General features: G+C 39.5%; 1 protein-coding gene across 4 annotated transcripts in view; it reads right to left on the bottom strand.

Moving 5' to 3' along the window:
• Positions 1 to 13,901, bottom strand: part of smyd3 (SET and MYND domain containing 3) — a 69,308-nt gene that overhangs the window by 40,682 nt on the left and 14,725 nt on the right. For 3 of the 4 annotated variants that reach the window (XM_071488092.1, XM_071488094.1, XM_071488095.1), the window contains 4 exons: positions 11,563 to 11,626; positions 11,379 to 11,486; positions 10,941 to 10,998; positions 10,549 to 10,703 (listed from right to left, as the gene is read on the bottom strand). In XM_071488092.1, the coding sequence (XP_071344193.1) occupies positions 10,549 to 10,703; positions 10,941 to 10,998; positions 11,379 to 11,486; positions 11,563 to 11,626 (385 nt within the window). The remainder of the gene's footprint in view (positions 1 to 10,548; positions 10,704 to 10,940; positions 10,999 to 11,378; positions 11,487 to 11,562; positions 11,627 to 13,901) is intronic. The other variant, XM_071488093.1, reaches the window with a different exon arrangement.

The raw sequence follows: 13,901 nt of genomic DNA on the forward strand, positions 1-13,901 counted from the left end.
AGGCAAATTAACTGTAACCTCTGAAGATATCTGTGGTCCATACACTCTGCATTTAGATCATTTGTAAAAACATGTAAACACAACACACTCTAAATGCCAAACTCTGTGTTCTTGTGTGCTTGACTGGTATGTCCACCCACACACACACACACACACAATCAGGCCCCACCCTGGCATTGTTTAAGGGACTACATGTAGTGAAGAAATGCATAATCAACATAGATAAATGAAACCAAAACCAGCAGAGTGACAGTCTCTTCCAGCATCTATGCAGTTTACTCATTTTCTGTCATAAGGATCAGATTTCATTTCTAGAAATTATCTCCAGCATTTATAAACAGCAAGGATATGATATTGTCTTGAAGAAAGCGTTAGAACCAGGAGTTTTACTAAACAAAGGTGTCACCTCAAATTTATGGGATATGGAAAGTCCTTTATCTTACTAGTCCTAACAATTAGTGTAGAATTTCTTAAAAAGATCTATTCATAAAAAAGTGTTGAGGGGAACTTTTACCAAATATTAAAGTAGATAAATCTCAAACCTCATAGATTTTGTAATGGGGAATGATCAGCACACTGTCTGTCTCATGTACACACTTAAAGTTAGTCAGTCACTCCTCCCAGAGTTTTTGATCTCACTGACCTGCCAATAAGATGCTGAAGTGTGAAAAACCTTATTTAAATGTTTTTATTTATTTATTTTAAATATATCATTATTATTTATCTTACACTGTAAATATAAATATATATTTGTCTGTACACAGTAAATGTCCATGCAAATGTGCAAATACAACATTAGCTAGGAAACAATTTAGTAAATACCAAAACATAAACTGGGAAATATAAATATATAAATACTGTAAATGCTGCTATCAATGGCAGGCTGGCCATCTGGAGTACCTGCACATTTCCCAATGGGCCACTCAAACTCTTATGAAAAGATTAAAAAATGTGTCATGCTGTCTGATCTTGCATTAGTTTGGCCTGCCAGCTCGAGACAGGTGTGTGTGTGTGTGTGTGTGTATAGCAGGGATATAAATTCATCAAATTTCATAAGTGCACCTCTCTTCCCAGATACTAGAATTACAATTAAAAAAAAATTAAAAATGGGACAAAAGTAGACACAGACTGATTTTTGGTTTCCACATACTGTATATATCAATGCTTCAATCTAAATATTTAAATAAATATTATATCCCGAATAATTAATTCTCTGTACAGGCACTGGGTATATTAATGTGAACAGATACAGAGATCCAAAAGGTAAGATCTGTTACAGAGCTGTTTAAATAGATTGTTCGAGTTATTGTTCTCATCTCTCTCCCTGTCTGCTAATATTGTAATCTGTGCTTGTTAATGTTGGGGAGCAGGATATAAACCCTGAAGTTATCAGCAATATGCTGGATGTACTGCATGTCAGATGGACTGATGAGAGATGGCCTTTGTACATGCATTTCTACTTCATTAAGTGTCAAATATGACTACAACAATCAAGCTCTAAAAGCATCAGTTGTTTTGGGACATCAGCATTTGCAATGGAAAAAGGTAATATGGTTCATTCAGTTATAGCCTGAGCCTTTATTAAACCCCCAGCCTTTGCGTGAGAGGACTGATAAAAGAATAATGAGGACAGGAGCTGATAACCCACAGCACTGAGTGATGATAAATTTAAGGTTAATATACCAGGGGGATGACCAGCTAATGAATGCAAAAATGTCACCACATGTACGATTACATTGTCCTCGCTGGAAAAACACCAGAACAAAGACTTATACTACATATTGTTTTATTCTTCACTGGAGTTTCAGGGTGGTAGACAGTGCAGATAAAAAGCTGTGACTTCTTTACTTGGATTTCTTTATTTGGGCACCTTGTTATCGGTTAATAGATATATCTCTCCAACTGAAAGAGTGAACCATGTCATTTACGACTAAGACACAAGATGCTAGCATTCAGTATCCACCACACAGTCACAATAAATCTATAATAATCCTACTGTTTTTTTTTACAAGAGCCAGGTTTAACCTTTTATCCCAAAGATGGGCAGTTTCAGATCCTTGTTAAGGGTCAGGAAACAGCTAAAGGTTCATGATCCCAGGTTGGAATACTGAACGTGTGCAGAACATTTCACCCCAACAGCAGACACAGGTCTTTCCCGGGTCAAAGTGAGATTAACCTGTCTTAGAAATCTCACTTTCTGGAACATCCCTCTCGTAGACATTCAGGAAATTAGACAAAATCCACAGTAACATGTTGGTATGTTATCAGCCTCTACCCCTGTTTCCATCCCTCTGAACCACCAAAGAACAGTAATTACTGTAAACGTTGGTGCAACAGAAGAGAGAGCCGAGAAAGCACGAGGGAGGATAAAGGAGACGAGAGAGATAGTGGCTGTCGCAGCTGTAGCCAAAAGCTGTTCATTAAACCAACCCCACCCCCAACTCACACTCACACATGCACTGCAATGCACATTAGGACATAGATACAATACAGACATATACATGACTATCTCCTGCAACATATTGTAGTTCAAATCACTTTGCAGAATTAAGCAACATTCAGATTTGCATTCACAATTATTCAATTTTCAGTAGCTCCTCGTCCAATCTTTTCTTTATTTTCCCCTTCTATCCCTTTCCAATTTTCTTGTCTTTTTTCCTGCCATTCCTCCATCCTCTCTTCTTCTTCTTCTTCTTCCTCTTTTTCCTCCACCCTCCCCATGCCCAAGCCTTTTTTTCTTTCTGATCGTTTCAATCTCTCCTTCCATCCTTTTTCCCCTGTTTCTTTCCCCCAGTTTGCTCGTTTCCTCATTTCCTCTTCCGTTCATCACCATCTCCTCTTCACCTCTCCCCACGAGCCCACACTCTGTGCAGCCAATCTAAGTCAATTAAACAAATTGTTTTTATTCTCTCTTCCTATTATACTGTCTGTCACTGCATTCATGATGGACTTAAAGTCATTACACTAAGCTGTAAGTGTGTGTGTGTGCGTGTGTGTGTGCCTGTGTATGTGTGACTTCAAAAAGCCTAGGATAATTAGGTAGCACCCATAGCACTGCCAGCTACAGTGGCAGACCAGGGAAATGTTAGAGAGATAAGACTGAACATGCTAACACGTACAGACAAGGATTACTGTAATGACTTCAGGCAAACACACGTGTGCAAAGGCACAGAAATGTTCTAATGTGGGAGGTCAAACCATGCAAACTTTTTTTTTTGCAACTTCTTTTATTGGATTTATATGTTTTTAATTGTTTTTCTTATTGTTCACTCTTTAAATCCTTCAATTATTTAAAAATTCTGTAATCCCACCCCCCCACCACCCCCACCCCCCCTTCCTCCTTCCGCAGGTCATTTATTCAGAAAATATGTTTGTTGTATAGCTGCATGAGCTATCTTTTCCCCATGTAAGACATTTGGAGAGTGATCACTTTTCCATTTGTTAAGGTATGCTAGTCTGACAGTGTCTGCATCTCATTTATTTGCTCAACAGATGGTCAATAAATGTAAAGGAAAGCCATGAGAATAAATTACTCCAACAACACAAACAAGAAAGTTGCACTTACACATCTACAATGCACATCTGTCCACATAGTGAGTTACACCTACGCACAGGTTTGCACAAGCTATATTACGACAAACCCGACACACACAAACACACAGGAAATTATAAGAACCCCAAAAATGAGAGTCAACACACACAAATAGAAAGTTACGCCCACACACACACAAACACATACACACAAACAAACAGACACAGACTCATTTCTGCTCGTGTAATTGAAGCCAAAACAGTTTTCAGCAGGGGTGTAAATTTATTGGCTCCATGCTCATATATGACATCAGGTAGTTGTGTGTGTGTGTCTATGTGCAGCCGATCTGTGATGAATTGTCTCATCGTGTCTATACAAAGGTAATAAACAATACAACACACTTTTCAGTAGGGAGACGCCTTGCTTCTAGCATGGTCAAATGAGGTGTGTGTGTGTGTGCGTGTGTGTGTGTTTCCCAAGAGGCCCAGTTACAGCCTCATACACACAGAACCATAAATACAACAACTTCAAACCTTTTATCGAGCAGAGTATGTTCTCCCTGTTCCCATCCTTCTCCTTCTTTTTTCACTTTCCTCATTCTTCTTCTTTCTCTTTTTATTGTATCCCCAAGTTTTCTGCTTTTCCCATTTTCCGTCTTCTGCTTTTATTATTCTCCTTATCTTCTACGCCTCTTTGATTTTACCTTATTTCTTCCCTCCCTCCCTCTGCAGTCCCTCATCAATTATTCTCTTTTCCTCACCCTCTTCTTCCTTCCTTCCTTCTCTTGCACCAACAGAAACATTCTGCTCCTACAAATGAGGAGCCAACATTTTGGATTCAACCTGCCAGATCAATCACATAGGAAAACTACAATAATTTACAGCAATCAGGGTTTCCAAAAGCTTTCACTGATAAACTTTTGTATAGCACAACTTTGGAAGTTAAAAGAAACTCAGAGACAATGCAATACAACAATGCCAGTTTCCTCTGAGATAAGACTCAACAGGACAGTTATTGTGCAAAGTTATAGATTGCATTTATCTCCTGGACTGAATGAAGTATTTATCACAAACTGTATCTGGAACCACTGCACAAATGTCTTGGTGAATGCACACGAAACTCACAATGAACACCTTGTTGGGCATGTAGTAGATGAGGCATGTTATGTAGCTCATGTGGCAGGTGTGCTTTTCTGTCTCCTGACACCAGTGGTGGGAGAAGCATCTTTACTAATGTAAAATACAACACAATACAGCAATGTGTGAATATCAATTATAAGCAAATTCTACTTAAGTAAAAGTACATATGTATTAGAAGCAAAATGTAGTAAACAATGGTACTGGTTTGGACCTTTTGACTTATATATCACTAACTGTGACATCAATTCATTATTAATGCTGAAGCATCAGTGTGTGTAGCATGTTAAGGTTGGAGCTACTGGAGGTGGAGCTGGTTTGAACTACTTTATTCAGTTTTACATACAGGGACAAATCTGAGGGGTCATGAGATGATTAAGAAGAAAAAAAGTTCTGATACACAAATCTTTTTTCAGTTTTTGGTCTTCTTTGTTTTTTGTTGAAATTTTGGATCATTTGAACATTTATTGAAATTAAACCATGTGAGAAGGTTAAATCACTATTTAGTGGAGCTGTTAACAACTCATAGACATCTGAAATGTAATCGTGATTACACGCTGCTGTTTGTCAGACGTCAGAAGCCAAAACGCTTGGAAACCACTGGTTTAATCATTGGCAGTGTATTGTATTTTAAAATCTTGTTGCATTATCCACGGGGTAAAATTCATCTTGAAGGTAACTAACTAAAGCTGTCAAATAAATGTAGTGGAGTAGAAAGTACAATATTTCCTCCTGAAATGTAATGGAGTGGAAGTATACAGTACCATAAAATGTAAAAGTACAAGGACCTCAAAGATGTACTTAAGTATAGTACTTGAGTAAATGTACTTATACTTTCTACCACTGCCTGATGCTGATTCTCAGTTTGTTTTAGAGAAATCATATTCAGTTACATGCTCAAACTGCATAATTATCATGTCAGACTATGGAGTAGACCGCCCACTTAATTCTTTTCTGTGGGAAAATGGACTTACCCTATGTGTACGCAAGGACAGTCTACAGAATGGATTTACTTAAACGGTATCACCATCAAGTACAAATACAAATCGTATTTTCTGCTTTTACCCATTTGATTTTCTGTGGTGTTAGTCCTATAACTCCTAGAAGTCCTATGACTCAAGATTTTCAAATTCAAATAACAGCGGTCTGTTAAAAAAAAAAACTGAGCCTTTGAGGTGTCATTCCAAAGCCATATACAGTATAACGCACATATCAAAATGTGCAGTTAAAGAGACTTGGCCTGAAAGCCAACGAGAAGAGGACGTGTCAGTCAAGTAGAGAAATGATAGTCAGGCAGCAGAGAGTGAATGAAGGAGACTGGGGGAGAGAACGAGACACACAGGAGCAGGTTGAGAGCAGACAGAGAGGTGTGCAAGTGTGTGGTTTATGGGGTAGCATGTTGGCTATGGAAGGAGTGTGTGTGAGAAATGGGTTTCAAGCCAGCAAGGGCTGATGCAGCACAACAGCAAGATCACACATGAACATGCAGACACACGCACACACACAAACACACACACCCCCTTGTCTTACTATGTTCATGGGGACCTGATATAGAATTAGTGCTTTCCTAGCCCCTTAACTTTAACTATTACAACTGAATGCCTATCCCTTACCTAAACCTAATTGTAACCTGAAGCCCACACAAAACAGACAAACACACATACAGCATATGTCAGGAAGGATCCATAGAAATACAGCACATGGCATGATGTAGGAATACACATTTGTACACAATAATTAACAAATATATAATAATACATAAATATGCTGGCTTAAACACACACACACACACACACACACACACACACACACACACACACACACACATGCACACATACATGCACGCACTCACTTCAGAGAGGAGAAGTTGCTTGAGGGAAGCAATAAAATGTGTTGTGGCCAGATCTCATCTGTCACTGCTTATTGCGGCACTGCAGTCTGACCAAAACATAAACACACACACACACACGCACACACACACACAATAAACGTACTGTAGTCCAGAGCAACACACAACAGAGCAGAACCTGGTCCAAATACACACATCCCTCGGCAGTCTATCTGCTTCACTGCACAGTGTGGCATGAGCGCACAGACACACACACAAATGCACAGTGAAATACACACAAACAAACAGGCTCCCTCCCTCATTGCTTCCCTTGGTTATATTAAGAGCAGTAATGATGCTGTGGTATTACTTCATTGTGTGTGTCAGTGTGCATGCATGTATGTGTTTGTTTAACATTTCTGGTGTTGTGGAGAGTAGCTATTAACATAAAGAATGGTTTTATAGCACAAAACACTCCCCCACTGTAAAAAAGACTAGATCCCCCAAACGTGCACGCACACATGCACATGCACACACACACACACACACACACACACAAACACACAGTAATGACCTATTTTGTAAAGCACACTGAACATTCCCAGTACACAATAATAAACTCCTCATTTGTTATGTACTTAAGCCATTAAGGAGAGAGAGAGCATGAGGGGAGGAGAAGGAGAGAGAGGAGAATGAGAGGGGAAGAAGAGAAAGGGCTGGAGAATAATCAGAAGAATCATCATGATAGTTAAAGTAGATGAGAGAAACAATAAGAACAATAAGAGAAAGTGAAAGAAGACAGCCATGAGGATAAAGACAGAAAGAAAGTGAAATGAAGGACTTCTCTATCTCTTCACACAGCCATTACAGAATGATGTCCATGCAATAACAGTGCCCCCAACTGGCAGTCTATTGAACACCACTCTGGATATGGGCAAATCTACATGATATACAGGTTAAAGTTCCCTGCATTTTCGCTGTGTCTGCCTCTGCAGTGCCCATGTAGGGGTAAGGTGACTGGCGCTTTGGCTGGGTGGGTGTAGCATGGGTGTAGGGGAATTAGATACACGAAGATGTAAATTTCGTCATCAGATCATGTAGCGAGGCTCTGTGCCACTACACAACAAGAGCACCGACTGTACATGTGTCCAACTGGAAAGTAGTGTAATAAGAACAACTATGTGGCCGTGGTGTCGGCAGGTTTCAGTCAAACCAAGCTTAACAGCCCACAATGGCATCTGAAAGGTGACATCATCTGTGAGGTCACAGAGTAAGTTCATACTTCAGAAGTGATGACAATCATGAACTGTGACAGTGAGCTAAAAAAAAAAAAACACACAATACACATAGTCTCATTTGATCTCACAGATGAGATCAAAAGTTCAGTCAAGTCTTGGATACACCATGACTAACAAACATTAACTCACTTGATCAATGGGCAAAATGTGCTTGAAAGGCGGTTGAAATTTGATTACATGTCTACTTTAGGTAAAACATGTTAGTCATTCAATAACTGGCCCAGACCCATGCTAGTTTGAAAGCAGCTAAAACATTGGAGCAGAACTCCCATTGGATATATCTTCTGATTATAAAGCTAATTTCCATATTACGTTAGAATTTGTTCACCACTGAGTGAAATCCAGCAGGACTCGAGGAAAAAGCATAGGACAACTATTGCTGCTAAGTAAATAAATAAAAAAGTAAAAGCATAACAGCCTACAATAAAAACTAAATGCGTGACATCATCTGTAGGGTCACAGAAACAGGAAACCATTCACAGTTACAGCCACAAAACTGCAGACATGCTATCATGCTAACGGCTAAATGACTAAAATCTCATGTCCTTGGCTCTTGTTTTTGAAAGATATCACCCAGCGACAATTTATGTAAACTGACAAAGTAACTGTGACACACACTACATTTCCTGCTGTCTTTAATCTCTCTCCCTCTATCTGTATGACTTCCTCCTCTCTTCTCCCTCCCTCATCTCTCTCTGTTCCCCTCTCATTTTCTCTCACACGCTCTTCGTCCCTTTCTTCTTCTCTTTAATCCACTCAACGTTGCTCGCTCTTCATCTCTCTCAAACTGGAGCGGAATTCCCATTGGAATCTTGAACCGCATTTAATCAGCAGTTTTCCAGTTTTCCCAGCCTCAAATCCAATCCCACAAACACACGCGTGCGCACACACACACACACACACACACACACACACACACACACACACACACACACATTCTGTCTCTTTTACTTGCTCACTCCATTTTCATAATTTTTAATATGCAAAAGCAAGCAAACAAATCCAAACACAAAAATATGTATTTGTTTGAAACAAGAAGCCTAAGAGTCGACAGCCATACCAACAGCTCTGTGAGGCTGTAATGCTCGTTGCAAAATAAATTGTGTGATCCAAAGTTTGTGTTTTATCTGTAAGCATCATGGTAAAGTAAATAAAATGTTTATGGTTTGTAAGCCAATGGTTGTCATGTTAAAATGCTGTAGTGACACTGTTAATATGAAACTGTCATTATTTTGCAGGAGTTTGATCATAAATCAAGGAGGACACCACTATTGAAAGAAAGGCAGAAAAAGGCAAGAGAAATGTTTGCAATAACGTTCATATGAGCCCCAGTCCCTCTGGGATAACGTTCTGTGGACCGATGAAACCAAAGTAGAGCTCTCTGGGAATGAAGTGCATCAGTTAGTGTATAGACAACGAAAGAAGCCCATAAGGAAAAGAACACCCCACCTAAAGTAAAACATGGTGGAGGTTCTATCATGCTCTGGGGCTGCTTTGTGGGCTCTGATACTGGAGGCATTGAACGTTTTCAAAAAATCATGAAATCAAAAGATTACCAAAGCATTTTAGAGAGAAATGTGTCACCCAGTGTCAGAAAACTAGGTCTGAAGCGAAGTTCTTGGATGTTTCAGCAGGAAAAAATGACCCAAAGCACATAACCATCAGAACAAAAGGATTGCTGAGAGGGAAAAGATGGACTGTTTTAAACTGGCCAGCAATGAGTCCTGACCTAAATGAAACCCAGTGGAAACCCTTGGAGAGACCTGAAATCTGCCACTGTAAAAAGGACTCCTGTAAACTTAAAGGAGCAACGGAAGAGTGACAGAAAATACCTGCAGACAGGTGCAAGAGGCTTCTAGATGGCCACAATGTTTAGAGGCTGTCATTGTTGCCAAAGGTTCAGTAACCAAATATCAGGGAAGGCTGCGTATAATTGTGTCCACGGTGCATTTTGTGTTTCTATTATTTGACTATTGTGCAAGTTCTATCTTTTGCTCAGCAACCTTGGACATTTTATTAAAATATTCTGGCTATACAAAATTGGCTCATTTGCATTTAGATATTCTGAATTATGCACTTGAAATTCAGAGGTGCCACTGATTTTGACCATGACTGTGTGTTTTCACCTGTGTCTGTTTGTTTGTTTATTTGTCAGCAGGATTTTTTGTGAGGAACATAAATGTCTGTGTGAAATTTCATGTCAACATATTCCAGTCAGAGCAAAAAAATGCCAGCACTCTTAGCTCATTTGCCTGGCTGCTTTTGATTAACACTCAAACATTTACAGTCATTGTGTTGGGACAAACACAACACATACACACACTTGTTGAAATTTAAACACCTTGGAGCCACGAAGTCTCAAAGAGGAGTCAGGCACCAGATCACGGAGGTAGAGTGAAATCCAGACAAACACATCCTTGCACACATAACAATTTGTGGTTTAAATTCTATGAAGGCATCTGGTCTGTTTTAAGAGAGTAAGACCTGAGGTTGTTCTGGGAATACACACACACACACACACACACACACACACACACACACAGATCTAATCACAGATGCTAGCAAAATCTTACGTACATGTTGGGGTCCATCCAAACGCAGCAGGGGGATGTTGTCTGTCTTTTTGTGCATTTGTAGGCATAGTGTCTACATGTGTATGTGTACGTATGTGTATGTGTGTGTACTCTCACGTTCATGAGTGCGCCAAGGTGTTTATGTGTCTATTTATATTGTGTTTACATGCATTTAGCCCACCTTTGCAATAAGGCTGAGGGGTTCTTGGCAGGAAGATGGCAGTGCTGATGTCATATCCTGTGCCAGGTCAGGCATCTCCTGTTGTAGGTACAGCTCTAACATGGAGGCCAGCTGACACAGACCTTGTTTCTTCTGCTCAGACATGGAGTTCAGGTCTGTGAAACAAAAAAAGAATTTTAAAAAAAATCGCCTAGATGTTTTTGTGAGCTTCTAAAAATGTACAGAAAGAGATTTAGAACAAACAAACTTTATCTTCTGCTTTGACACTGGCAGACAAAGAAATACACTGATCTCTGACAGCAGACATATGATGGTGAGGGCAGCCATTTTTTTATTGCACTGGTCTTAGATTCAGGTATAACACACACGCACGCACACACGCACATACTTACGTGATTCATGCTCCCCCAAAGTGTATAATTCTTCACTTCTGCCCTTAGATGGACTTAACTAGAAGGACGATGACATGGACGGGGGTGGGGGTGGGGGTGGGAGTTGGGGGGCGGGGGGGCATTAGCATGTTATTATACAAATGTAGAATTATGTTTTTGCTTTTGTAACACACATTATTTGTTGCAGTCCTTAGAAGGAGAAGAATACTGTAGCTGACTAATGAAGTGGAATGAACTTCTCAGGCACTAAAAAAATACGCTTCAAGAGGGTTTCATAATAACAACTGAGGTGGAAGTAAACAAATAAATCCCCAAACAAATCTGAAGTTACAAGGTCTTCATAACACAGTAGCAATATGCAGCACTTAACCACTAACAAGAGAAAGGGTTATTGCATCTTTCTTGGTGCACTAACTGTGAGAAACTTCAGAAACATACCAAGGCAAAGATGAGTCTCGCAGCCAGACGCACAGAATCAGTGGGAATTCTGGGTAGCAGGCTCCGCAGACATTTACACTCTCTCTTATGGCCAGGCCATGCTTGTTTCTGCAGGAGAAGGGCATTTTAACAAATTGACATGCATACAAACATACACACACTCACAGACACACACACACAATACCTGGCAAGTAGCATTGCAGTAGCGAGCCGTCTTACACTGGGAACATCTCAACAAGGTCTCACGTCTACACAGATGGAGAGAGAGAAAGATTTTAATCATTGTGCACAGACGGCCAGCTGAATTTTAACAAATCTGCTCCTCTAGCATTAAAGAAAACAAAATCATTCAAAGGCTGATTCACCATTACCAAGAAGCTCTCTAAGCCAGAGAGAGACATATTAAAGCTTTCCGTATAAAGTGAATGACTCAGTGACCAGGAACGGGTTCAGAACTTGAGATTTCTAAAATCACAGATGTCAGACTTTCATTACTGTTGCACCATTTTAGTGTTGGAATAAAAACTGTTCAGCTGCTCAGTCATAGCAAAGCTGCTACATTACCGACACACTCACACATCCACTCAAGCATCCTTTATGTTCCTGTCATTGTCTTGACCTTTTCCCATTAACGACCTTGTCTTATCCTTTTCTGTTTGTTATGTCAAGTTGAACGTATGTAGTCTAGTTTTATCTACCTACTCATCTTCTTTTAGATCATCATCAGCTACACTCTCCCCACTGTCACAGCTTGTTTTTGTGTTACAGCGGTCGCAGGTGTCTGAACACCTGTGTGTCCACTTGTGGTGTTTATGTCTGTTTTTGTGCATATGTGTGTTTCCTGCCTCTGAGGTCTGATGTGTTTCTCAGAGTGACACCATTGTCCTTTCCAGTTTGCCTGTCAGTCTGATGACAAGCCAGATCACAGCAGTGTCTGTCTGCTTCACAGCCGATTACAGCCAGTAGAGAGTGCGTCACTAAAACACACACACACGCACACGCACGATCTGAGTCACAGGACCTCTGCCAGAGTTTGTGTGTGTGTTGGGGCATATGTTGGTACAATACATACAGATTATATACATAGGTAATGTGATTGCAATATATAATATTACAGCTGGGTTTTATTTGGCATTTGCTTGTATTCAGAATTAGAGATGAATTGATCAATTGATCAATTAATCGATAAATCTTTATCTGGACCTTGAAGTGCAAAATAAATAATAATATTTTAGTCTAAAAATAGAAATGTACTCAAGTGCTTCCATCGTGATACAATGAATAATTAAAGTATAGTTTCACAGTTTTCTGTCTAAAAATAAAACTCAGGTGCACATGAAATCTTTTTTTGCTTGCTGCAATCGTCCCATGAATGTATTAACAGAGCTGCATACAGCACTGCCACTCTGCCCTCTCAGCTACTTGTAGTACTGCAGCAAAATAATAACCACTGCAAACAATTTCAAATATTACTCTTTATGTTATGATTTTTTTTATTTATGAAGGTTTTATATTTGTAAAACTTTCCCAGAGCCTAGAAAAATTTTAATCTGCATGAGGCCATCCTAGTGTAAAGTCTATGGGCTGATTGCATATGCTTGGGCAGAGTTAGCAGGAAAAACACTAATGTCCATGTGCAGTGGGCCACACAATGCAGAAGCAATCAATTCAAATGACCATCAACAGATTCTTTTCTAACATGCTTCCACTGAAAGTGATAAGAGGCAGAATCCACAGTCCTTATTTTGTTATTTTGCAAGTGATAAAAAGTTTATCTGAAGATACAAAGATTCTGCAATCTGAGAAAGATATGCACCAAATTTAGTCTTTTAAAGAGCTATTGTTTTTTTTAACATACTGTACATATTCATTTAAGATGATTCTTTCTCTCTTTACAATCATATTTTCATATGTCACGAAGTAGACAGACATGAAAAATGATCCCCAGCTGAAATCAAACCAGGCTTCTTACATTTACATGGTCTGCACCTTGGACCAGTGGGTGACAGGGATGCACCAATACAGCAGTTTTTTGTCTATAACCTTGAATATCACCTCTGTAACAACATTGTAATGGACCATGTCTGTGTCTGCAGAGCTTTATAATCTCATTTTATACAGTATTTCTGGGCTTCAGTGAGGCACTTCTGCCAGACGCTCAGTCTCACAACTTTGATTTCATCTTATTGAACACAGTCATGTTCAAAATCTGCATTTAAAGCACATTCGGAAAGTATTCAGACCCCTTAAATTTTAGTCACATTTTGCGGCCTGATGATAAAATGGCATCAATCTACACTGGATATCCCATAATGACAAAGCAAAAACAGAATTTTAGAAGTGTTCACAAATTTATTAAAACAAAGTGAATTTTGACTGACTGAATACTTTCTGAGTGCACAGCAGAAGTACTAACAATAACTGTTAAGCCAGAATGCTCAGCGCCTTGCATTAAAGCGCACATGTGTGTAAAGGATTTCTCTGCAGTAACTGTGTCATTCCCACACCAGAGCGTACAGGAAG

The sequence above is a fragment of the Trachinotus anak genome, unplaced genomic scaffold (assembly GCF_046630095.1).
Source record: "Trachinotus anak isolate AG129_WGS33_773 ecotype Australia unplaced genomic scaffold, CSIRO_AGI_Tana_v1 ptg000011l, whole genome shotgun sequence".
Lineage (NCBI taxonomy): Eukaryota > Metazoa > Chordata > Actinopteri > Carangiformes > Carangidae > Trachinotus > Trachinotus anak.